The following is a 24,595-nucleotide window of genomic DNA, read 5'->3' on the forward strand; positions in this document are numbered from 1 at the left end:
GTAAATGCAGGTCTGTAGGCATGCAGACAGACAGGAACTGACGGACAGTGAAACAGGAAAGAGAGAGACGTGTACCATTTTCATAAAACATGGAAAAAGCAGCATATACTGTATATACAGATGACAGAGAAAGAAATACAAGTAGACAGGTATAGTCGTAGACAGACAAACATGCAGATAGACCGGTACCCATGTCGTTACATGCACAAGGTGCAATTCTCTGATTTGACATTAAGCATCTGCTCATTGTAGAGCAAGTTGACTTCACTGCCACTATACAGTGCTAGCATCTAAAGTCTACCAAAAAAAACAAACAAAAAAAAAACCCTGTCAAATGTCATATCTCTTCCAAGTAACTTACAAGTCCAACCATTTGTACCTCAAGCCACCACTAGATATTTTTTAATGAGAACTACAAAATGTTGCACTGATAATTGTGGCATGTGCTTATCGCACTCCATGTTTTATTGCAATCATCATACCCCAAACGTATCCAATCAAAAAACCAAGTATGTGCAGGGTATTTGGAATATTGCAATTGTCAAAAGTCCATTTGCACCAATTGCAGCTGGTAAGTGGTCACGTGAAAATCAGTACAGCATAAATAAGAAGACGTCGACTGCGTTTACATCAAGACAGTGGTTATTTACCCTGTGGTCAACTTCCTTTAAGACCTAAATGCGTCAATTCGTCGTCAGTGGATTCACTCTTTTGACAGGAGGTAATCTTTCTTGATTCTTAAAAAAAACACACAAAAAAAAACAGTGGAGAGTATGGGTACAGCTCGTCTCGTCACTCTTCCTGCTGCTCTACAGAAAGACTTGTCGACATAAAAACTTAGCTGGTCCGTGTGTCTGATACGAGTACATACAAATGTAAGGCATCGGTAACAAGAGGCAGCAAGTTGACTCCTACGTATTTTGTCCTGGCAATAAGTTGGCCAACTTCCTTCAGCCTGTGCCTATAAAAGCCCACAGAAGTGGAAACTTAACTTCAGTGTTACCCACATTCATTCACAGTGTTTTAATGAAACAATCATACGGGGAGGGCGCGTGGGCCACAAAACAATATTGCCGCGCCACTAGCAGATGTCCGAGACGTAGTCAAAGTCCAGGAAGCTGTCCTGGTCCTTGCGTGTGAGAACGCGGGGCTCTCGTGGGGGCGTCAGAGCCGCCTGTTCCGTGGTAAACTCCTCGTCGAAGTTGCTGACGTCTTCCTTGTCACCGATGGAGGGGACGAAAGGAGGAGGCACCTTCCTCTGCAGCAGTGCATCCCAGTCCATGTTCTGACACACACATAAAAAAAAAAATAATAATAAAATAGATATGTGATTATTTGTCGTGTGCTGCCGGGTTTAAATAGTGTTGGATTTTTTATTATGGTTTGTTTTTATTTCGTTTTGACTTTTGTTTTCCATACTCATTTAGTTTTAATGAATTCTTGAATTGGGTTTGTTCATTTTTATTTAGAATTTTTTTTTTGGGGGGGGGGGGGGGGTGCTTCATTTTTAGTTCGGTTTTTATCTATCCATCCATTATCTGAACAGCTTATCCTCAAGTTTTAGCATTAGTTTAGTTTTGGTATTACCGGTAGTTGTATTTTTTTATTAATACAGGGTAAGATTTAGGAAAGGTCACGGTGTTGTGCAAATAACTCAACAAAAGATGTCATTAAAACAATAACCAGGTGCTCCCTGTGGCCATGAAATGCAGCTGTCAAAAAAATGATCGAGCCTATATACATGGATTTAGAATCAACACCAAAAGATGATGTATCAAACACAAAGGAAATCTTTGCTATAATGACCATTTTATAGGCATAAAATGAAGTTTCAGTTATCTACTGTACAGCGTTCCCCAAACTACATCGTGGGTCATTGTTGTTTCCAAGACCTGTCATGTATTTATGGCTAGGATATGGCACCAAAGCACTACTTTTCTCAAAATGAAGATCTTTAATTCACTGCCATTGACGACTATGCTTTTTCAGTGGAGATGGGTGAGTTGAGGGTTTGATGCTGCGCCACTGTAAATTGCTTGAAAATGCTCTAAATTTGCTGTCAGTGAATGAGTTGACTCACTTCAACATAGCTCCATGACACTAAGATGTCAAAATAGGGCGGGAAAGCCCCAAAGTGGTGCCTTTACTTATGGTCTATGCTTATAACTCAGTTTCATACTTGATACATACATATCTGTGCTCCGTTGAGTGCTCGTTTTTGCTGTTTATATTTTGTAATTTTGTAGGCTAGAAAGAGAAGTGAAATGTCTCACCCTGAAGAAAGCCTGCTTCTTCACCTCCTCTGCATCCTTCTCACCGGAGCCCAGTCGCCTCTCTGGGTTCCGTCTTAGCAGCTGTTCATGTTTCACACATGCACAAAGATGGTATATGTGTCATGAGTGTGAGTGAGTTTTGGCCACATTTATTTGCGTGCGTGGGTGTAGCCTCACCCGTCTCATGATACCAATGGCTTCGGTTGAGAGGAAGCGCGGGTAGCGGACTTCGTCATTTACAATGCTGTCAAACACCTCCTCTTCATCGTCCCCTGGGAACGGTGACTGCAAAAACACAAGGCGGAATGAGCGGGTTCATATCATGACGTCATGTAGGGCTGAAAGACGTGCGAGTGAAAATAATGTGATTCTCACCTCTCCCACCAACATCTCATAAATGAGGACTCCCAGCCCCCACCAATCTACTGCCCTGGTGTAGGATGTATCAGTCAGGACCTCAGGAGCCAAAAACTCTGGCGTCCCACAGAACGTGCTGGTGCGGTCCCCGTAACCCATGCCTATATGACAGGATGAAGATGAGCATCACAGGACCCTTATCCAAACCGGCTCCCCCATCTGTCAGGAACCAATCAATATTTACCTTCTTTACACAGCCCAAAGTCGGCAATCTTCACGTAGCCGTCTGTGTCCAGCAGCAGGTTGTCCAGCTTCAAATCTCTACAAGAGAACACGTTTGCTGAATCTCGGATCATGATCGTTATCATTCACAAAATTAAAGTCCAATTTTATAATCTAATCAGATACAATAATAAGCAGTGCAGTGAGCGTGTCTTTTTTGTGAGTTCCACTCACCTGTACACAATCTTATGGTCATGCAAAAACTGAAGTCCAAGAACCACACAGGCAGCATAAAACCTGAAATTCAACAAAAGATGCATGATTACGCTCATGCACTTCAGGGGCATATCATGGAATCCTCAGCACAGTGGTGCTTTGACATACAAGTGCAATTTGTTGCATGACCACATTTGTAAGTCAAAACACTCAGATCTTAAATCATCTTTCCCCATTGAAATGTATTTTTTAAATTAGGAAAAATAGCGCATATGCTGACACCATCTAATTATTTGATTGCAATATGTCATTGTGTGAAAGCGCACGTAGTTGCAGAAAAATACCGCTTTGCTGGTTCTGGGTAGAAGGCACTAATTTATACATTTCTCCTCCTCTGCCTGCAAAGCGTCAATTTCATTTTTGCTGTGGCATACCTTTGAAAGGCAGCAAATCATTGTAATGTGTGGCAATATTTAGTTACGTACACAGCTCGTGGCTCGGTGAAGACGTCGGTGTGGATGTGCATCATCAGGTCACCTCCCGCCGTGTACTCCATGACAAAACACACATGCTCTGGAGTCTGGAAGCATGCAAACAAGTTGACCAGGAAGGGGTGCTGTGACATGTTGACCGTCTCGAAGATGCGCTTCTCACACATCAGACTGGATCAGGAGTAGTGAGTAAAATAAAAGGGGCAGAAAGAGAAAGGACATATTATGCAATGCCGACTTGTGAATGTCTCGAATGGAAATTCTTTTTCTCTGGATTGGAGTGCCTGTCTTGACTGTGTCAATCTTTTATCTATTTCCTAAAATGGGTCTTTGAAAAAAGCCATTCTACTAATTTCACAAACAAGTGGATGTGTAACGTGACTATAATTCCTGATCCTTGCCAGAATTGGCTGAATGCATGTCATATATCCAAATACAATACCTTTTGGGTACTTGATACATTGACAAAAACATGACAGCCATTCAAAGTCCGGCAACATTGGATTCTGCAATGAAATGCGTTCAACATACCTTTCAACTTCATCACGCGCTATAATATCGCCTTTCTTCAGAGCTTTAATAGCAAACATGGTGCCCGTCTTTTTGTACTCGGACAACAGCACCTGCAAACAAGATATGTAAATTGTTATTTAACTCATTCAGTACCAGCCAATTCTAGACCAAGTCTGAAAAGACGTGAATGAGTTAATTCAAGGGTTTTTGACAGTTGAGGCTGAGGTCCCCAAGTAAGTGTACCTTTCCAAAATGGCCTCGGCCCAACACGGCTATCAGCCTGAAGTCTTGGAGAGACAGAGGGCCTTTCCTCTGCTTACTGCAGACATAAGGGAGGGTTTGACAAGACACTAATTTATATTCATTGCTAGAAATAACACTTTGGGTGCTTCATTACATGTCATTAGTACAGACACCGGATCTTGGAAGCTTGTGCAGCAAAAGAAGTAACCGGTCAGTGTATGTTACAAATGGCGCGTGCTGGATAATGCATTCCGGCATGCAAAAGTGCATACCTGATGACAGACGGGGTTCGGACAGGGCACTCGGGGGTGAGGTCTGGGGGGGTAAAGGGCTCGATGATTGGCGGTCGGTCCTGGCAGGGAACACGAGAGGAATGAAGGAGAAGACAACAAGGGCGCATATAAAAAGACAAGAAAACAATGTCGTGGCGTGCGACACACAAACATGGGCTGTTGAGGCACTTTCTCAGGGCATGAGGTTATCATTTTTCAAAAACGTGTTGAACAATCTATCATCTACCATTCACACCTATGGACAATGAATAGTCTGCAATCAACATGCATGTTTTGGGGATGTAGGAGGATAACCCACATGAGCATGGGGAGAACATGCAAACTCCACACAAGAGGACCTGAACTGAGATTTGAACCGTGACGTGCTAACCACTATTAAACCGAACTGCCATGTAAAAACTGATACAAATGAAAATAATACGAATAAATGTGTATATTTAATCAATGTCTCCTGGGCATTCACAAGCGTGATAAGAGCCTTTATGGTGTTTGTGTGTACGTGTTTGCCTTGCGTCCATTTTATCAAAGGCATTTGACTCAATCATTAAAATAGAGCCAACAGTTGAGTGCAATTTTTCAATAAAAGTTACTGTTGTTGCTAATTCTGTCCACTGGATGTCACACGGATGCTACATGATATTTATTCGATTGTGTGGACCAAACCATACCAGACACAAACACACAAACCTCCCCCCGCCCCCCTCTCTCTCACCGGTGTGTGCATGTCCGCATCTCGTTTGTAATCGGCCCTTATCGGCGAGTCGCTATCCAGACTTAGCTTCTCCATGGAGATCTCCCTGAAAGCGCCAAATGAGACACCGGGGAGAGCGATGCGCGGCATGTCAGCAGGAGAAGACGCACAAATGAACAGAAAGAAGACAAACAAAAGGAAGGTTAGACGTGGGGGCGGATGCTTCCAACAAAAAAAGGGAAATAACGGTTCGAGGGTTGCTGATGGATACATGTAGATGAGTGGCAGGCACGTGCCAGTGCTGTGTGGCTCACCCAGAATTGAACGCCATGTTGTGTGCACTGGGACTATAAGTTCCAGAGTTGTTGACAGTGGGAATGGCGTTTCGGAGAAGTCTCACCCACGTCCCGATGTCGACGTTCATTTGGCGAGCTCGAAGGAAAGCTTTGCCTGGAAATATAAACAAAGTACACACGCCGCTGATGAAGGTTCTTTTGGGTATCTGCAGGCATTTGGACATTTTGAACTTGACTTTTAAAATAAAATTTTAGATGTTGCACAAATGCGCAGTGAAAGTGCATCTCCTACAAGACCAAATGACCATCGTTCTGATCAAATTCATTCAATTCTTAAAAGCATTGGGGATGTTGTTTTATGGTACTGGCTGCCCAAAGTAGTGGTGAGCACGTCTGCCTCAGAGTTCAAAGGTTAATGGTTTGAATCTTCCTGTGTGGAGTATGGCATTTGGAAAAAATAATTAAGACCATGTTAGGGATAATTAAGGCCTTAAATGTGGAGATTTTTGAAATGCACGGGCACCCTGTCCTGAGGAGTCATCATCGACATGAAGACTCATTGTTACGCATTGAAATACTGCCTGATGAAGCTACAACACACAAACACATTGTTAATTGCTACCTCTCTTGCAGTGTTAATCAAAAAAAAGTTGCCATACAAAGTGGAATATTTGATACAACTCTTGCGTTGGACCTATTTTGATCATTCATGTGTACCTAATGAAGTGCCCCCTGAATGCCATGCCATCTGTTGCATTAAACAAAAACACTGTAAATGAAAATTGGTAACCACTAGAGGTTACTATTAGCTAAATTGAATTGATTGCTGAATGATGAGCGTGTGGGGACAGCTAAAAATCAATTCAATTCAAAGAGATGTTCTCACCTTGCTGCTTGGAGAAGATCTTCTTTTGTCTTTGTAGGCGAGGGACTCTCTCAATAACTGGATTGAAGAATGTCACCTGGAAAGCAAGCGGAGACCAGCTTGATTTTTCATTATTTTGAAGCCTCATACTACATACGTGGCTTTTTTTTTTAACCATTCAAATTTTGCAGCATTGTTTATAATACCCCTCTGTTTGGTGTGCCAAATTTAGAAGACATTTTATTTTTACTTCACCGGAACATTTAGGTTGCAGTACATACATCATGAATGTTTTTCTACCTCAGCTAACAGCAGGCCCTGAGGCTCCAGCTCCAGCTGAACTCTGTGCTTTTGATTGTCCAGGAACTCTTCCAGCTTCAGGTACTTCACAGCACACAGTGAGCGATAGTCCTTCCAGTACACCGCAATCTCCATCTCCCTCGACTATAACATGCAGGGAAAACGCATGCAGTTTTTACTCAATGAACATGATAACTTGGGCCCAAACTTTGAATATGCCGACTTTAGCTTGTATTAAAATAGCCCTTTTTTTTTAACCCAGTACAACATAAGACTAAATATCAATTTTATGTGACTGACCCTCTCCAGCTCCACAGTGAAGGTCTGGTCCCACGCCTGCTCCCCGACAGTCTTCCATGCTGTCTGGCCCACCACTGTGTTATCCAGCTTGAGCACGGCGCTCACCTCAGCTGCACGTAGACATACAGCATATTTAGTATGCAAGGTGACATTCCTACACAAAAAGCTGACAAGGCCAAGCATTAGCACATTTCACATATTCAGCGTTGTTTTGATCACTTGGTTTATGCTATTGAGTTTAAGATTCCCCAAAACCTGGCAGACTCGAAAAACTTAATGTCAATCTGTTGGATATATTGCTCCTCTTTTTTTTGCAAAGACGTGAAAGATTAAAACCCATTTTAAAATATTGCGGAGATATTTAAAAGCATGTTTGGTAGTTATTCGAGTGTATGTGTAGAATAATGAAAGATGAATGATGAAAGTGGCTGTGGAAAGAAAAGGTGTTGAGTAACTTCTGATGTGAGAACACCGACAGCCTAATGTGCGGATTTCCTGTCTCGCAATCATAGAGCCAATATCAAAATTGCCCAGATGCAACATCTGATATTAGCAAACGTAATGCAGTTTGACTTGCTTCAGTGGCAATGTGCAGGGATAGCAAAAGAACATGCTTGGGCAAAAAAAAAGAAAAACTCATGTTTTTCCAGTTGTTCGTATTACAGAGGTACCAGGACAACTGCGACAAAAAATGTGGTGGGTTTGGGTGCTGGAACAGATGAATGGAATTTCAAATCATTTCAGTAGGAAATACTGATCTACTAATACATTTTGTGGTGAGTCATGGAGCCAATTAAACTGTTCTGTCAAGAACTATTGTACAATGGAATGCCGGGACACGTTTCAGGAGATACCCTTTGTGGTGATGTAGGAAATTATCCAATTTCATTTAATTTCTCAAAAAATGATGATGTATAAATTGTAAACATGTCTTTGTACATCTAGCTATGCCAGCAATGTAAGATCACAGGCAGAACAATTAAATGCTCTTCCATTAGATGGGAGAAGGTGGAAAGCGCAATGCCTAAGTGTTCTTTAAAAAAAAAGTGTTCATTCATTATATTGTCACATTTGTATTTCTTAATAAATCCTTGTTTCCGATTGCTTGGATTAATTAACCTAATAACTGTGCTCCCAAAACCTAAACCCGAGCCATGGTTTAACGACATTACCCGCGCAGCTAGGCAGGGGTGTCGCAAAGCCGAACGCAAGTGGAAAAATGACAAATTGCATGTCTCTTATCAAATTTGGAAAGACTGCTGGCGTAACTACCAGCTCACAGTAAAAGAGGCCAAAAGAGAATATCTGTCGGACCTTATTCAAGCTAACCGTCACAACCCACGCGCACTATTTAAAACAATAGATTCTGTACTCAAACCCCCTCTGCCTACTTGCTCGGATTCTTCACCCGAGATGTGCAACAGATTCCTTCAGTTTTTCATTGATAAGGTCTCTACAGCTAGGACTCCGGTCTCAAATACCGCATCTGACCCCTCTGTCCATGTTCCATGTTCAGCTGTGCTAAATTCTTTTGAAACTGTGTCCTTGGCGCTTTTGGAGGATGTAGTTCGCCAGACAAAGCCATCTGGCTCCCCTTGCGACTCTCTTCCCCCGCACTTCTTTCAGGAGGTTCTCCCGAGTGTTGGCGCATCAGTCTTGGATATCATCAACAGCAGCCTCTCTTCTGGTGTAGTTCCCCAACAGTTTAAACATGCTGTGGTCCAACCCTTGATCAAGAAAGCTGGCCTTGATCCAGATGTGCTGTCAAGTTTCAGGCCCATTTCCAAGCTGCCTTTCATTTCCAAAATTCTGGAAAAAGTGGTGCACATGCAGTTGAAAATTTTCTTGGATGAACATAACATCTTGGAGGTCTTCCGGTCAGGTTTCAAGACGATGCATAGCACGGAGTCAGCCCTGTTACGCGTTTCTAATGACATCCTCCTGGCAAATGACTCTGGAGACCACGTGTGTCTAGTTTTATTGGACTTAACTGCAGCATTTGATACAGTGGATCACAGTATTCTGCTGTCTCGTTTGCAGCACTTGGTGGGCATTGGCGGCAGTGCTCTTGAGTGGTTTAGGTCCTATTTAGCTGACAGAACCTTCTGTGTCAGCCTTGGCTGCTCTGAGTCACGCACTGCTCCCCTGTCATGTGGTGTTCCACAGGGCTCAATTCTGGGGCCTCTGCTGTTCTCGCTGTATCTGCTCCCATTGGGTTCCATCTTAAGGAAACATGGTATTCCCTTCCACTGCTATGCAGATGACTGCCAGATCTATGTCCCACTGAGCAAGAAAGACGCCTTCTCATTAAGGCCACTCCTATCCTGTCTGGAAGAAATCAAAACCTGGATGGCACAAAATTTCTTGAGATTCAATGAAAAGAAGACAGAGGTGATATTGTTTGGTCCCAGTGGCCCTTGTACATTCCATCCTGTAGACTTGGGCCCCCTGTCTCCTTATCTTAAGTCAACAGTCTCAAACTTGGGCCTTAAACTGGACAGTGATTTCAAACTCGATCGGCAAATTGGTGCCGTTGTTAAATCCAGCTTCTTTCACCTTAGACAGCTGGCCAAAATAAAACCTCTCCTCTCACATGAACACTTTGAGACAGTAATTCATGCCTTTGTCACATCCCGGCTCGATTACTGCAATGCCCTTTACTTTGGAGTCAGCCAGTCCTCCATTAAGCGCCTTCAGCTGGTCCAGAATGCCGCCGCTCGCCTCTTGACTGGTACTCGTAAGAGGGAGCACATAACTCCTACTCTGGCATCCCTTCACTGGCTCCCCATTCATTTTAGAGTTATTTTCAAGATCCTCTTATTTGTTTTCAAATCTCTGAATAATCTCGCGCCACCTTACCTCTCTGAGCTCATCCGCCCCTACACACCTGCCCGGCGCCTCAGGTCTGTGGACCAGACTTTATTAGAAGTACCAAGAACTAAACTGAGGCTCAGAGGGGATCGAGCCTTTTCTGTTGCTGGTCCCTCTCTCTGGAATGACCTCCCACTAAACATTCGGCAAGCCTCCTCGCTGCCCATCTTCAAAACCCTCGTCAAAACTCACTTGTATTCTTTGGCATTCGACTCAGCATGACTTAGATTTGTTCTTGGTTTTACTGTTTGGTGCTTTCTACCGCCTTTATTACCGATTTGTCTTACTGTTTATTGTGCATGTTAAATTGCTCCATGTACAGCACTTTGTATGCAGCGATGGCTGTTTGAAAGTGCTCTATAAATACTGTTGACTTGACTTGACTTGACTAATAAAAAAAAACAATTCCCCAAAATTAAAATTCACTGATTTGCAAAATTGCTCCCCAAAGAAAAAATCTATATATTTTTTGGTGGTGTGCTTTTGAGATTTTTTTATTTTTATGTATGTTGCCTTAACGAAGGTCAGGAAACACGTCACCTCGAGGCTCGAATTAACTTTTATGTTGTACTTACAAGAGAGCTCCTCTGTCTTACTCGGCGTCTTTCCGCTGACTGAACCACTCCGGCCGTAGAGTCCCTTGTTGGCCCTCATGAAAGACCGTGTATCTCCAGGGCTGTAACAGGGTAACATGACAGCAGTTCCCTTGTTGCGCCCTGGGACCAACTCCAACAACCCAACACAGCCGAGCAGCTGCACCTGCAAGGTCCCTGCACACACGGTTGAACCAGTTTTAAAGTAAAATCTCGTGACTGGTGGTATTGAGTCTTGTTTCTGGTCTCATACCTGTGAGAGGTGAGGGTTTGTTGAGGGTGCTGTACTGGTTGTGTATGTAGGGGGCGCCATGGCGAGAGCTGAAGGCTGGTGAAGAGGACAGCACCATCTCCTCTTTGATGACGTTGGCCTTGGGGTGGTCCTCAGGCAGCTCGGCCAGACGGTGGTCCAGAGAATCCCTTAGCAGGTCCAAGCGCTGAGAGGCCTCGCTCAGTCGAGACTGTGCCTGTGCACACAAAAGAAGCAAGGCAGCTTTAAAAATTATGTTTAGAGAATGGGGATATTAAGGAAAATCACCTTTATAAATGTGTGTATACAAATGTTGGATCACTGGAGTGCTTGCCATCAAATATTAAAAAATAAAAAAATAAAAATGTAAATCCATGGTTATCATTTTAAGTCATCTTACATCATTGTCAACACACTAGGAAGATTTCCGTTTTTTGGTTATTTCGAATTGTGGTATGCTCAAATGCGCAGAATCTGCGAGACGGGTGATTCCGAACCACTGTGCCACGAATTGGGGGAAATGATCTCATTTTACCTAATTGGTCAAATAAATTGCAACATACCGGTAGTCATTATTAATCTACTGTAACGCAGTAGCAAAGTCAGACTTACATTAAATATGTGTCTGAAAGTCAGTTGCAGGTCAGAAATATAACCATCGTAAACTGAAGGGTGCCTCCTCTTTTGGAAACACAAAAGCATCAATAGCTAACTTTACCTCCGAAAGGGCTTTCTTGTCATGAACCTTGCTGGCCCCCAGGAGCCTAAGCACGTTTTTGGCTCCCTCAGCAACAGCATGTTCCACCCTGTAGTGATGCCTCAGCTCCTCGATGCGAAGCTCCACCCCACACATGTCGTGGTTACCTAGAGTGACATCAGAGACACCATGTTACATTTCCAATCCAGGAGGTTTTAGTGGAATTCTGTCTCATCACAGTTCATGGTGAGGCAACAGCGTCCTGGTTTGCTTGTTTGGTAATAGTTTTAATGGAGAAGCACTCACCCGGAGGTATGCTAAGTGATGATAACATCAAGAATAAGTGTCACGGATTAAGCACACGGAAAAGAAACAAGTCGAGCCTGGAGGTTTGTTTGCAATCTATGAATTGCACATTTGTCATCCTCCATAACGTTCAAATCTTTCAAAGGATAATTTTCTCTTTAAAGCCAGATTTTAACAATATATGAGCAAAAACAGTCTTTTAGACACGGTGGTCATTCTCATCTCCAACATCTGAGTGGTCCACTTCGACAGGGCCTCTCAAGAGTGGGTAATGCGCTTCATGGCGCAGATAAGGGACCAAGGGGAGTGGAAGAAAAGGAGGTGGAAGATGAAGAGGATAAGATAGGAGGAGAAAAACAAAGCATAACGCAATTGACTTTGTCCAGCTGCTGAAATGGATAAAAATCTCAAAAAGTATTAAAAAGGTCTATGATTTGTGAGCGGTTCAAAATGTCGCATGAGTGATAAGGTTGGGGGCTTGGGGGTTAATAAGAGCAGTGGGAGTGGAGTTGGCTTATGGGTGCTTGTATCTCCTAATAAGGTGGTCTGCCTTGAGCATGGACTCTGGCAGATCACCCCTCCAGAGGGTGTGGTCCCTGGAGACGTCTGTGTACACTCGACTCACAACCTACCTACCCCCTGTGTGTGTGTGTGTGTGTGTGTGTGTGTGTGTGTGTGTGTGTGTGTGTGTGTGTGTGTGTGTGTGTGTGTGTGTGTGTGTGTGTGTGTGTGTGTGTGTGTGTGTGCTTTAAATGAACCAGAATAACTTAAGATCATCTATGTGGGAGCACAGCACGGAAGAAAAATGGGAGGGCTGACGTCATTAGCTGAAAGCTTATTATTCCTAACAACTACATTCTGTTAAGCGAGAAAATCTGTTTCGTTTAAGGGACATGAAAGGGAAAAAAAGACAATTGGATTCATCGCATGATGGCAATGACATTGCATGATAAATTCATCAAGCAATGATATCTAATTTCACCTTGAAATAAGAACATCTACTATTGGAATGCTACATTGGCTTGTGAGAAGGAGAAGAGCATCACGTCACATCTGTAAGGGGAGCATTGAAGCTTTAAAAAAAAAAGCTGAAGCATGAGAGGACAGAATTGACAATACAACATGGACAAAAGTATTGGGTCATATGCCTCAATCTTACTGCGTTGTATCATCCTTTCTGACTTTCGGGTTGAGTGAACGCTGGCGCGTTTTGGCTGCCGCTGCTCAACCCGTATTGTTTTGTGTTTTTTGTTATTGTAAAGTGTCCTTGGGTGTCTTGAAAGGCGCTTATAAATAAAATCTATTATTATTATTATTATTATTATTATCATGGACTAACAGTATACTTCCAGGCAGAACAATGAATGCATGGATGAATGATACTGTTTTTGAAAGGCCCATTTCTGTTCTCAGAGTCCAAAAAGGAAAGCTTGGATGAGTGCAGTCTGGAGGAAGCCCGTCAAACACTTTTGGGATGAACTTGAAAAGAAACAGAGAGCCACAAGGACACCTTGTCAAGTCCCAACGGCACCTCATAAGCCCCCTACCATCTTGTAGAAAGGTTTTCACAGAAAAGTGCAATCTGATTTAAATGCAAAAGAAAATTGATTATTTTCTGCCCTTTTTCTATTCCTGTACATGTATTCCATGGTTTTCATGATTATTTGTTCAGCTGTGATCCACCACCTGATCAAAGTCATTAATTGGGCCTTTTTCATTCCATTAGAGGGGTAGGAATTGCCGACAGCACTCATTGCCTGACACAAAGTGAGTCACTTGCCATGAAATGGCATTGATCCCTCCGTCAGGGCACATAACGTACAAAACATCTGAGCAAGACACCTCTAAGGTTTTGTGATAGTCACTTGAGTCATTATTTTTGTATACGCTTGTTAGCTAACAAGTGAGCATCCTTGGCAGAGGTAACCTGCACCTACCCTGTGTGTCGTCGTTGTGCTCGGTGGCCTGCACAGCTTTGCGGATTTGCATGCGGATGATGTCTATTTTGGTTTTACTGTCCTGCAGCATCTGCTGGGCAGTCTGCAGCATCTTCTTATCCTGATGACACAAACAGGAAGGTCAAACTTGGTCAGACCTTTACACCATATCGTTCCTACTCTCAGTCAAATAGAGATTTTCAGATTTAGGGTAACAATGTGGCGAGCGTTAGAGAAGTGAGGATAGAGATTATATACGTTGTCGGATTACTATTCCAGTGTAGCGTCAGCAGGTTCCAAGGTTGAGAACCCGTGGTTGTGAGTGCACGGGTGTAAGTGTGTGAATGTCTGTATGTGTGTATGTTAGGGAGTGTGCATTTGAGAGAGTGTGCGACTGCAAATGAGCAAGTGTGTGAGTGTATAGTTTGTGTGTGTGTGGCAGAGCTCGAGTGCTGATCCTCACTTCTACCGGCCCGTCTTGTTGAAAAGAATGTCGCTTGCAATGTCACAATCAAACTTTTTAATGATATATGATATGCGGGATAAACGCTACCCCTATGTATGGCAATATTCCGCCTTTGTTGTGAAATGCTATGGTCGATTTCCTGTTTTGTTTCTGATGCGGCTACTTTGTGGAATCTCTCTGCGTGTGAAAGCGGTTGTAAACGGCTCCTATTTTTGTGTACGGGCATCCAGAGTATACAAGGATGACTGAACAATGTTTAGTAAAGTACCTTGGTGGAGCCATTGGCGTAGATGGGGATCATGTTCTCAACTCCTTGCTTGACTTTGAGCTCAATGTTGAGCTGCCTCTCCAGGGCAGCAATGCGCTCCTTGTGGGCTGAAGTTCTGCTCTCCGCCCCAGGAGATTGAGGACATTCATCTGGGACAAGAGAAAAGTCGGAGTTGATGTAAAACTGACAGCGTGCAGAGTATTCGTGCTGACAGCCTACCTTTACTCTCATCTCCTCCTTTCACTACAATGTGAGCGTCCAGTTCTTGGAGCTGGGCATGAAGGTTATCTAGCCTGCGATTGGAGCTCCGAAGCTGGGTGTCCACCTGAATGATTCAACCAAGGGAGTTAGAGAGCTTTAGTTGTTTCAAATTCTGGACGACAAGCATTTATCATTCCAGCAGTGGTAATTACCATATTTCCTCAGTCACTCAAATAGACTCTGTGTCACAAATAGAGTGCACGTCATTCTCTAAATTTGTTTTGGCGACGTGTCTCATTGGAATTGAGTTTGTGATTTCTAACATCCGCTCGGTGGGCCACTACGTTACTATGTCGGGCCACACGAGGTTCATTAGCGTCGGGCCGACTGGAGCAGTACAAATGTAATTCATAAACACATTCTTGTTTTCTAATGTTGAAAGTTCAGGTCAAGTCCTTGCATAAGAAATGGATTTGGAAAAAAAAAAAAACGTTCACGGGTTAAGATGAAGTTTATGTATGAATTTCGCCGGATTAGCTATTTGTGATTTGTTTGTTTTTTTAACCAAATCTGTTTTGTGCTCTATTCCACACAAAAAGTACGATTTTTTTTCATGCTGATGACTTTTGGGCTGCCAAGCCAACCTGCTGAGCGTTCCTCTTGTCCGTGGTGGCCCTGCGCAGGTTCTCGGCTCCTTCTTTAATCTTTAACTCCTTGCGAATCTCCCGGCGAATCCTCTCGCGCTGCTCATCCAGAAGCTGCTGCACGCTAGAGTCGGAGAAGTCAGAGTTCTGGTCCAGACCCAGTTGCTCCAGTACCGACAGCCCGCCCGGGTCACTCTGGAGGGAAGGAGAGCAAAGATGTAATTGAGGCTGCGATAAAATATGACAACAAGACAAGAGCTCCCAATTTGGTAGCGGGGAGCTGTTGATGGCGAGTTCACCAGAAGAGGAAAAGATGATGGGCAGGATACAGCGATATGTAATGGAAGGAAGGAGATGGAGAGGGAGAGATAATGATGGGGGATTTTCGAGGAAAAGAGTACGAATGACAAGTCATGAGAAAAGGAATGCAGATAAGTAGAATGACTTGGTGTGTGTTTAAAGCCAGAAAAGCATGGCGTTTTTTTGCTCCTGAACTGGCCTGAAAGTATATGTTTTGTTTGTTTATTTTATTGAATATATAAAACACAATACAACAATAAATTCACAAAAGTGAAAGCAAGCAAAAATTGTAAAAAGGAAAAGAAAAACAAGATTTCATATTTAAAACCATTGTGGTAATCTTACCAAAAACCCAAGCCATTGAGTGTCTTCAGTATTCCCTCAATTAGTGGCCTCTGCTCTAATTGACTACCGTTATACACTTAAAGAAACACCTTCCCTCATATCATTGTCTTGCTTTTACCACTCAACGATAATTACATTTTTAACAGCAGTTTTGTTTTCTACAGCAAGGTTGCAACCAAGTGGTGCAATTCAGTTTGGTTTTCACCATGTCTATGTCACTCAATAGGAAATGATAATTAAAAAGACAATTATAACGAGGTAAAAGGAGACATCTATTCTCACTGCATGACACAAAAGTAACAATTCAAACTGCAGGTCACACCATGAGAGATGTCCTAACTAGTCCACTGAATATTAAATACCACCAAAAAGGATGGTGAGGGCTTGCCATGTAAATTAAAGATGCTATTTACTTCGTTCATCATTATTTGAAGTGATTTTTTTTCCCAATGACCACACGATGGATAAACATTACATCCTCGTGTATAAACGACCAGACGCGTGATGATTGTCTTGTGAAAAATGTCACAAAGCTGTCCCTGTGAACAAGTGTCTCTTGTTTCGTGTTCAAAATTTCAACTGAACTAAGTCTGCTCGTTCCAAGACAATCCACCAGGAACACTCACAGCGTTAATCACAGCCGGCCCTAGCGCGATTTGCCATTACAGGAACACACAAAGCCAACAAACAAGCTGACAAAACATCACCTCCGAGCTGTCCTCATCCTCCTCATCGCCATGCCAACACATCGTTTGCTCAGGTTTAATGATCCGAAAATCACAGAAGAACACAACTCCCTCCTTCGGAGCCCTTCTGAGTCTAAATGTGGATAAAATGCAGCTTGTTTGGAGGTGGGGAAACCCGATAAAAAGGAGATAGGGAGAGTTAAGTGAGAGGGGAGGGGTCACGGCTCCTGAAGAGGATATCCGTCCCAACACCAAGCGGCTCAGGCCTTTCCTGTTTCCTTTGCAAACTTTGCCACTGCTGTCAGCAGAGAGAGAGAGAGAGAGAGAGAGAGAGAGAGAGAGAGAGAGAGAGAGAGAGAGAGAGAGAGAGAGAGAGAGAGAGAGAGAGAGAGAGAGAAAAGGGCGACAGACAGTCCATACATCAAGAACATTTCCTCTCTGGACAAGGTTTCGTAAATCATTTTGGAGATCCATCGCACTGAGGTAGTGTAAAGTCAACACTGGCGTCTGGAATCAGTCCTGAGGGCATCCTTATCTTTTTATTTGGTAAAATCTTGGGGGTAGAAACAAGGGAAGGATGTATTTTCCAAGTATTGGTGCAAAGCCAGAGAGCAAAGTTGTAATGAATGTCTTCATTTTTCCACATTTACAAAATCCTATGGCATTCATAGATAGAGGCACAGTGCTTACAGAAAATAAAGTGAACTTGGGCTGAATGATTTCAGCGAAAGATTGAATTGCGATTCTTCGGACAGAATTTTTAATTTTTTTTCTCCAAATGAAGCTTCAGGGCAGTATTCGCTATAAAAATTAGCACATTTACAAATATGGCAGAAACTTACATTCGTACCATGAAAACAATAATAGCTATTACTCTAATAATTTCAGGACACTTAAGAGAGGGCGGGTTCAAAACAGCAAGAAGTACTGCTCGGTGTTATACACACAGTATTTTACGGACCATTAAGGACACCGTATAATTTGGCGTAATATCAATGAACTGGTCTATTTTGAAAGCTTTTCATACATAAGGCACACTGGGTTGTAAGGCGCATTATTTATTTATTTATTGGGATAAATAATTTATTAATTGTGCTAATTGCAACATACGTTCATTTGATAGATTTTGCGCAATCATGCTAGTTTCAGACCGGGCATGAAATATCGGTTAGCGCCGCGTGTCTCGCATGCTTTTTTTCACCGCGCAACTAGACAGTGGTTCCTTCGAGCTGGGGAGAGGAGGGGCTCCTCTGCCAGACGATATAAACATTTTTTGAACATCGCTAGTCAATCTGGAGACCAGTGGTTCTGTTATCGCTTTGGCTAATGCTAAATGCTATCTTGGGTGACAGTTCAAAAGTTATAAACAAGTCAATGCACGCACCAACCTTTTGTGCTCAGTTCTGGCAGCTATTGGAAGCTGTCTATGTAGTTTAAGATAAGATATCCTTTATTTGTCCCACACTGGGGAAATTTACAGCCTCCAGCAGCAAGAATGTAGGCAGAAAGAAGAAGAAAAAAACAAACAAACACCGTTCAATTAGGTGGCATTCCCACATTATTACATTGGAAACGTGTCGCCAGAAACACTCAGCTCGTGTTTGGTTTGCCTGCAACATAAGGCTCGTAGGACTACATTACCCTTCATTCTCAAACAAGGAAGCAGGAACATGAAAGACGTTGAGATGGTTTGACAAAACAAAACTGGGTCAAATCTCCAACTTATCCTGCAACTTTACAAGCCAATGGAAAGAAGAAATTTTCAACTCCTTCACCCTCAGGTCCTCGACCCGGTGTTACCTTACAAAGACGCTGACAGCTCACGGCACAAATGACTCAGCCTGTGCTTTTTGTAAGAGAACTAAAGGAACATTGGGCAAAGCAGCGCTGAGCTAATTGAACTTGACAGTGTGAGCAATAGGGAACGAAGCCCCAGGCCGGACTGAGATGTGATGGGAAAAGCGAAGTTTGATGTGTGTGAAATAGCATGTCACTATGTTCCTTATGCGTGATGACAACCATTCAATCCAGACATGGTACAGGTTAAGACCAGGAGAGGAACACTTGTACGAGTACAGCAAGGCTACTGAACTCCACCCAATTCTGTGTTAATGCAGAGTATTCCAAGTACTCAAATTCAGGATGGGCTGACACTATTGAAAATCAAGCGAGCTATGATGGACCAGCAACTAGTCCAGGGTGTAGTCTTGTCTTCTGCTAAGTCATCTGAGATAGACACCAACTTCCTGAGAATGAATGAGGTTATGTAGAAGGCTGTGTCTTATAATTATGTAGGCAATATGGATTTAACCAAATGATAGCAACCTCTCCGGAGAGTAATCAACTCACTCGCAACTAGTTTGTTGCTTTCAGTTTCTGGAAGGATAGTCACTTGCCTAACATGACTGTGCAGGTGATGTGAAGTAAATGGCGGAAAATTATATGTTAGAGACAAACAAGACCAACACTACCATATATGATTTGCTTGAACTATTGACTTTATTCTTTTTTTTTTTTTTAATGCAGTGATTGTCCTCTACTGCCACGCACAACATTTAGAAGCATTCAGTGGCGGGGGAAATAAAAAAACAAACCTGCACAGAATGTCAAGCTGAATGACTGCAAGGCATAGATGCGAGGAGAGGGAATAAGACCTCCCAAAATAGATGAAACAATGAGGAAACATGAATGGATGGACATTTGACTACATTTTTTTGACTTACTACAGGGAAAAAAATGACAATTGGTATCTTCTCTAAGCAAATAGTCGTCAGAAAAAGGATTTTGCGGGCATTGGGAAGCTGCAGTTTGTCCAGCGCAAGCAGAAATGTGGCGAGAGGGGCAGCGTCTGACAGAGTCAGACAAAGAGAGAGCATGACGGGGACAGGAAGAGAGGGAGGAGAGATGGATGAGGCCCCGCCGAGAGGGTCACGGGGTAGGAGCACATACATGGGACAAATAAGCACCAGGGTAGGAAGAGATAGAAAAGGGTGCCTTGAATTGAAATGAATCAACATCGAGTGCACCAGTCTGGTGTTGCTGATGCTCAAGTGAGGGTATGTTTACACCCCTCATCGTTAAAGCTGGGTAGAGAATGGAGTGACACCGATTGGGTACTAAATGGCAAACTTGACGCATGTTGTCTTTGTGCCACATATTGTCGTGGGGTGGGGCTCCAAAGATAATTTTCACTCTGGGACTGGTCATGACAGGTTTATTTTTACCCCCCCCCCCCCCCAAAAAAAACAAAAAAACGTTTTGACCTAAAATGAATAACATTCCTGTGGTACCATACATAGACGAGGCTCCGTTACAGTTTTGGGGGACTGCTTTGCGACATGTGGCATTGGCCGTTGCGAATCTATACAGGGTACAAAGAAATTTCATGTCAATCCTGCCCAGTGTCAGAAAGATTCAGCATCCTGTGGAGACGAATCTACAATGCAACCCTAAATCCCGTGAGATCGGCCGGCAACCACTCAATGGACATGGTGCCTTGAACTACAATGAATCAAAAACAAATGCTCCAGTCAGGTATTGCTTAGCACAAGGGACGTCCAGCAGGATAAAGAAATCATCGAAAATTTAAATCAATAAATACATAAATAATAATAATACTACTAATAATAACAAAACCCAGTAATTCCATGGTCTTAGAAGAAGGGCAAATATCTACTTCAGGGCTTTAGTGAAAGGCTAAAAAGCAACTTGGTCTTTGCTACTGTCTGCAGCCTTTGCTATGGTGGGCTGCTTGTCATGATGATACATTACAGACATGTTTTTTGAGATGAAGAGACATCCCTGTATGGCTCGCCATCCCACAGCTCTAAGGAGTAACAACAGCTGTCAATCATACTCTGGGTGAGTACGTTAGCCCCTCGTCCCCACCCCTTTTATTTTACATTTTTTGAGAAGATGACAAAAGATCTGGAGTTCTGTTGATAGCGAGTCCAGGTGGGAATGTAAACACATCGGCCTCGTGTTGAATATTTTGCTCAACCAAGGATCTATTTTCGTGGGGGCAAATTCTTTCCTTGGATTTATGTGAAGGATACTACCCAAAGAATGCACGCATCACTGATTTCTGTAACTTCACAGGCTAGTCGCATTATCAGGAAGAGGAAATTAATCCAAGCATTAAACGGCCTGATAAGACGCTAAACCTGTCTAGATAAGGAGTTAGATAGCACTCGTTATGAATAGAGGACTCTGACAACAGATGGGGAAAAATCATGACGAGGAAATAATGATATGATATTCCATTTCTTCGTGTGCTCATGTTACTCGGGACATTAGTGAGGCCAAGTTTCATGGTGATTGTTCTGACAGCGCTCTACTCTCTGCCTGGAGATGAGCTGCACTATGAAAGGCAGCAATATCAACTTAAAGACCCAGAAACGGGTCGACAGCGTTGATTAGCCTTGGAGTACTGATATGATGTCAGCTCGTCTTTGTGTCACTCCCCGTGGAAAGGAGAATGGAGTCACTGCTCAATGTGAGCTCCAATAGAGACTTCTATCCTGAATCCAAACAATCCATGTTGCATACGAGTACGATGAGGGAAGTGTGACGAATCGCTTTTGCGTGTTTATGCAGCGTCACACAGGGGGAAACATCTGCAGGCATTCCTAAGACTTCTGAGTAATGACGCCAGGTAGGCTGGCAGCAAATAAGGAGAAGGAGGGAGTTAAGGAATGCTAAATCATGAAACTGGAGGAATTCAAGAAAAGTGAAGTCACGCCATATGGACAAAAATATTTAGACAGCAGGCGATTACAACAACAGAAACTAAAACAAATGTAAAAAAAATGATACGGTCTGGCGCTCCCAGTTATCAGAGTTTTTACATCAACAACAGCCTTCATCTGAGTTAATTGGTTGAGACTGTCTTGAACGAACATGTTCTAGTTGCACCTTGAATTATCCATTCATCCATTTTATATATTGCATCTCCAAATTAGAAGTGTGGGTTCCTTGCCTAGCTAGCCGACTTTGGTTAAGAGGCAGAGGATGCCCGCAACTGGTTGCCAGCTAATTGCAGGACACACAAACAACAATTCACACATTCACGGACAATTTGGAGTCTTCAAATACTTTAAGGTGCATGTTTCTGGAGTACAGGAAGAAGATGGAGTCCCAGGAGAAACATAAACCAGCAGACATAAATCTTTTGGTTCGGGGTAGGGTCTCCTACTTATGGATTTTCACTTGTCTCTGCCAATAGGAGAGATTCATGTAAAGCGGAGGCCTCTATTCACGGGAATGAACAGCAAAGTTCTGCACATAATTGCCCCCCCCCCACTTAAACTGATTACAATTGCCTACACGAACCATGACCCCCCCCCCCAAAAAAACACTTAAATTGCATTGAGATGATGACCAACATCTCCAAACATTCCTGTATCCTTCAAAAAAAACTAAGGATGCAGAAACACAAAATAGGTGTTGTTTTTCCCTGAAATCGGAGGACGGGTTCCAAAAACAATCATAAATGCCAAACTGCAACTATGGAGAGATCCACGGTAGTGTAAAGGGAAGCTAGCATGTAGAGCAGTGCTGCAACAAACCCTAGTCCGATCACGCCCAACTGGTATTTGTTTTTCTTTCAGGAAAACAATTCCCGAGCTCCTGCACATATCTTTTTCCTTACTGAGGCACAGCAGAGACAGCGGGGAGTGCAGGGAGAGAAGACGCCACCCCTCCTTTGAGAGTGCAAAAGAGCAGCCTGCAAACTGAAGGACGTGGACAGCCTGGGAGAAAAGACAGGTGGTAGTAGAATAGATAGAGGGGGAAGGAGAGAAGCAGGAAAGGAGGGTGTCGGCACCACAGGCCAGCGACAGATAAAAGGCCATGTTAGACGCTGCTGGCAGGACCGACAGACATCACACAGGCGGAAACAGGACAAAAAAGACCCCATGAAAAGACGATTGGAGGCTACACATAACATCAATGTCAAGATTCAGAGCAGGCTGCTGTTACATCGCGCAATGTTTCATGGCTAGTTTCCTTTCCGTGCGACTCTCGATTGGACATCACAATCATAGCATTGTTCTAAAATGAAAAAAAAAAAAAGGACTTGCGGCCCGACTAGTCACGCTTGATGTGCCGGAGAGCAGGAGTGCGCGTGATGGCCGGGGTGAGAGTGGGAAGCATGAGGCCTGAGGAACCAGTCAAACATTTGCAAGAGGAGATACTGGAAAATGCAGCAAGATTCCATTTTAAGGATATGCTGATCCTGTATTCTCAACATCACACATAAAGCAACCTAACAAATTTAAAAAATGAAACGATAAAGTTCAAAACTGTTAAGGCACCAAAATAAGAGCTCAAGTCTCGTGCTTTGCCAAGGAATAAAAATGGTCGGCAAAAGGACCTTGTCTAACGGGAGGTAACTCCGTGGTTTGGAAACAGCAACAGACAAAGTCCTTTTCTGAGATGATGACATGGGTGTCCCAGTTCTCAGGTGACCGAGCATAAACACTGCCAAAATTGACAGCGATGGTGGATTACCGTGTTAGATTTGGGTTGGAGAAGCTCCTGATCTTCTGCTGGTCCAAGACCACCGTCAGCAACGACAATATATTAAACGGCCCTTGTTCAGACTGCCAGCCAAAATCCAATTTTTAGCCCATCCGGGTTGAAACTGGATGGCTCTTTTTGTAGTATCAACAGTCACAAAGCACATGAAATGTTTTTGGGTGAACCAGATTGAAACCACATTTGGGAGGTAGTTTCATATCGCATTTTCCCAGGATGGGTCTCAGTCTGAACAGCTCCAAACACGCTGATCGGTTTTGATTGTCCGTGAGGCAAGATCCAATGTGCCGGACCAGAGCGCGCCAATCCGAGACTTACTTAGAAATATTCTTCGCCTGTCGGTGACGGGGGTGGTGCGACAACACGTAATCGCTGATGGGTGGCAGACGGCATCGTCAACAGGAGGCAACATTCTTCTCCTCTTTTTTGTTTTCTCGACTGTAAACGTGTGCGTCCATGGATACACGCAACACACAACCCCTAAGAAGCCAAGCTACAGCAGGAACAACAGCTCTTTATTTTTTATTTATTGTTTGGGGGGGTTTTGCTATTATTTTAATATACTATTTGACTTTGTTGCTCATTTATTTTCTGCTTCTTTCAAGTGACTGCATATTTGATTATATTTTGGGAGTTGAATGATGACAAAGTTTTGAAATTAGTCAATTATATCAATTAAAATAATTGTGATTATTATTTTTTTTCCTATAATAGCCCAGCTCTACTAAATCATCTTCTGTCAGCGCTAGTCCACTCCAGCCTGTAAAGACATCGCTCACATCGAGTGAAACTTGAGTTATGTAATTATTTAACATGACCTCCTTGGCAAGCATTTTCACTCAGACTAGTTTCTCTTGCCGGACCGGTCATGCATGCGTGTCATATCAAATTAATCCAATCAGGTACTCTCCTTCTTTTGCCATTTCCAATTCACCACCCACACTTTATGCATAATATGACTTGCTCGTGTTGCTAAATTAGGTAACTCTGACAATGTCTTTCAAAATTGAGCCTTTGAGTGAATACGTGAGGTGGAGAAGATCCTCAAGGGATTCAATTCATGTGTGTGTTTGTCTATCTGGTTTTGTTGAAGGTGTGTCAACAACTGTGACGACTAGTGGAGCAGGCCCGTGTAGTCCATGTTTATGTTTACAACATGTCATTACAGAGCCTGGTTGAGTGCACACACACACAAAAAAAATAAAAAAAAACCCAACATTTATCAGGTGTGTGTCTTCTTGTGCCGAACCAAAAATGGCAACAAAAATACCAGATGTATGCTTTTGTGCAAAGACTAGCATGTTGCATCATTTCAGTTAAATCCCTAAAAAGTGTTCATGTTTAATTCTGGGAAAAGCAAACAGCTTTCCCTACCAAACAGGATCATTTCATTTGGCATTCATTTTCTGCGTCGCTCTTCTGTCTGGACAGCGC

The 24,595-nt window shown here is 43.1% G+C and overlaps 1 protein-coding gene across 3 annotated transcripts in view; it reads right to left on the bottom strand.

The window, feature by feature from the left end:
• Positions 1–434: 434 nt before the first annotated feature.
• Positions 435–24,595, bottom strand: part of pkn1a (protein kinase N1a) — a 35,127-nt gene continuing 10,966 nt past the window's right edge. For 2 of the 3 annotated variants that reach the window (XM_086120157.1, XM_086120156.1), the window contains 22 exons: positions 15,294–15,488; positions 14,668–14,773; positions 14,449–14,597; positions 13,715–13,835; positions 11,493–11,638; positions 10,778–10,991; positions 10,507–10,701; positions 7,061–7,170; positions 6,761–6,904; positions 6,482–6,557; positions 5,614–5,749; positions 5,321–5,405; positions 4,588–4,667; positions 4,316–4,391; positions 4,091–4,182; positions 3,554–3,730; positions 3,087–3,149; positions 2,875–2,951; positions 2,649–2,791; positions 2,451–2,558; positions 2,274–2,354; positions 435–1,285 (listed from right to left, as the gene is read on the bottom strand). In XM_086120157.1, coding sequence (XP_085976283.1) covers positions 1,082–1,285; positions 2,274–2,354; positions 2,451–2,558; positions 2,649–2,791; positions 2,875–2,951; positions 3,087–3,149; positions 3,554–3,730; positions 4,091–4,182; positions 4,316–4,391; positions 4,588–4,667; positions 5,321–5,405; positions 5,614–5,749; positions 6,482–6,557; positions 6,761–6,904; positions 7,061–7,170; positions 10,507–10,701; positions 10,778–10,991; positions 11,493–11,638; positions 13,715–13,835; positions 14,449–14,597; positions 14,668–14,773; positions 15,294–15,488 — 2,778 coding nt within the window. In that variant the 3' untranslated portion in view covers positions 435–1,081. Of the gene's footprint in view, positions 1,286–2,273; positions 2,355–2,450; positions 2,559–2,648; positions 2,792–2,874; positions 2,952–3,086; positions 3,150–3,553; positions 3,731–4,090; positions 4,183–4,315; positions 4,392–4,587; positions 4,668–5,320; positions 5,406–5,613; positions 5,750–6,481; positions 6,558–6,760; positions 6,905–7,060; positions 7,171–10,506; positions 10,702–10,777; positions 10,992–11,492; positions 11,639–13,714; positions 13,836–14,448; positions 14,598–14,667; positions 14,774–15,293; positions 15,489–16,645; positions 16,753–24,595 lie in introns of those variants that run through there. The other variant, XM_086120155.1, reaches the window with a different exon arrangement.

This window comes from Hippocampus guttulatus, chromosome 9 (assembly GCF_054856545.1).
Source record: "Hippocampus guttulatus isolate MCC_2025c chromosome 9, RoL_Hgut_1.0, whole genome shotgun sequence".
Classification (NCBI taxonomy): domain Eukaryota; kingdom Metazoa; phylum Chordata; class Actinopteri; order Syngnathiformes; family Syngnathidae; genus Hippocampus; species Hippocampus guttulatus.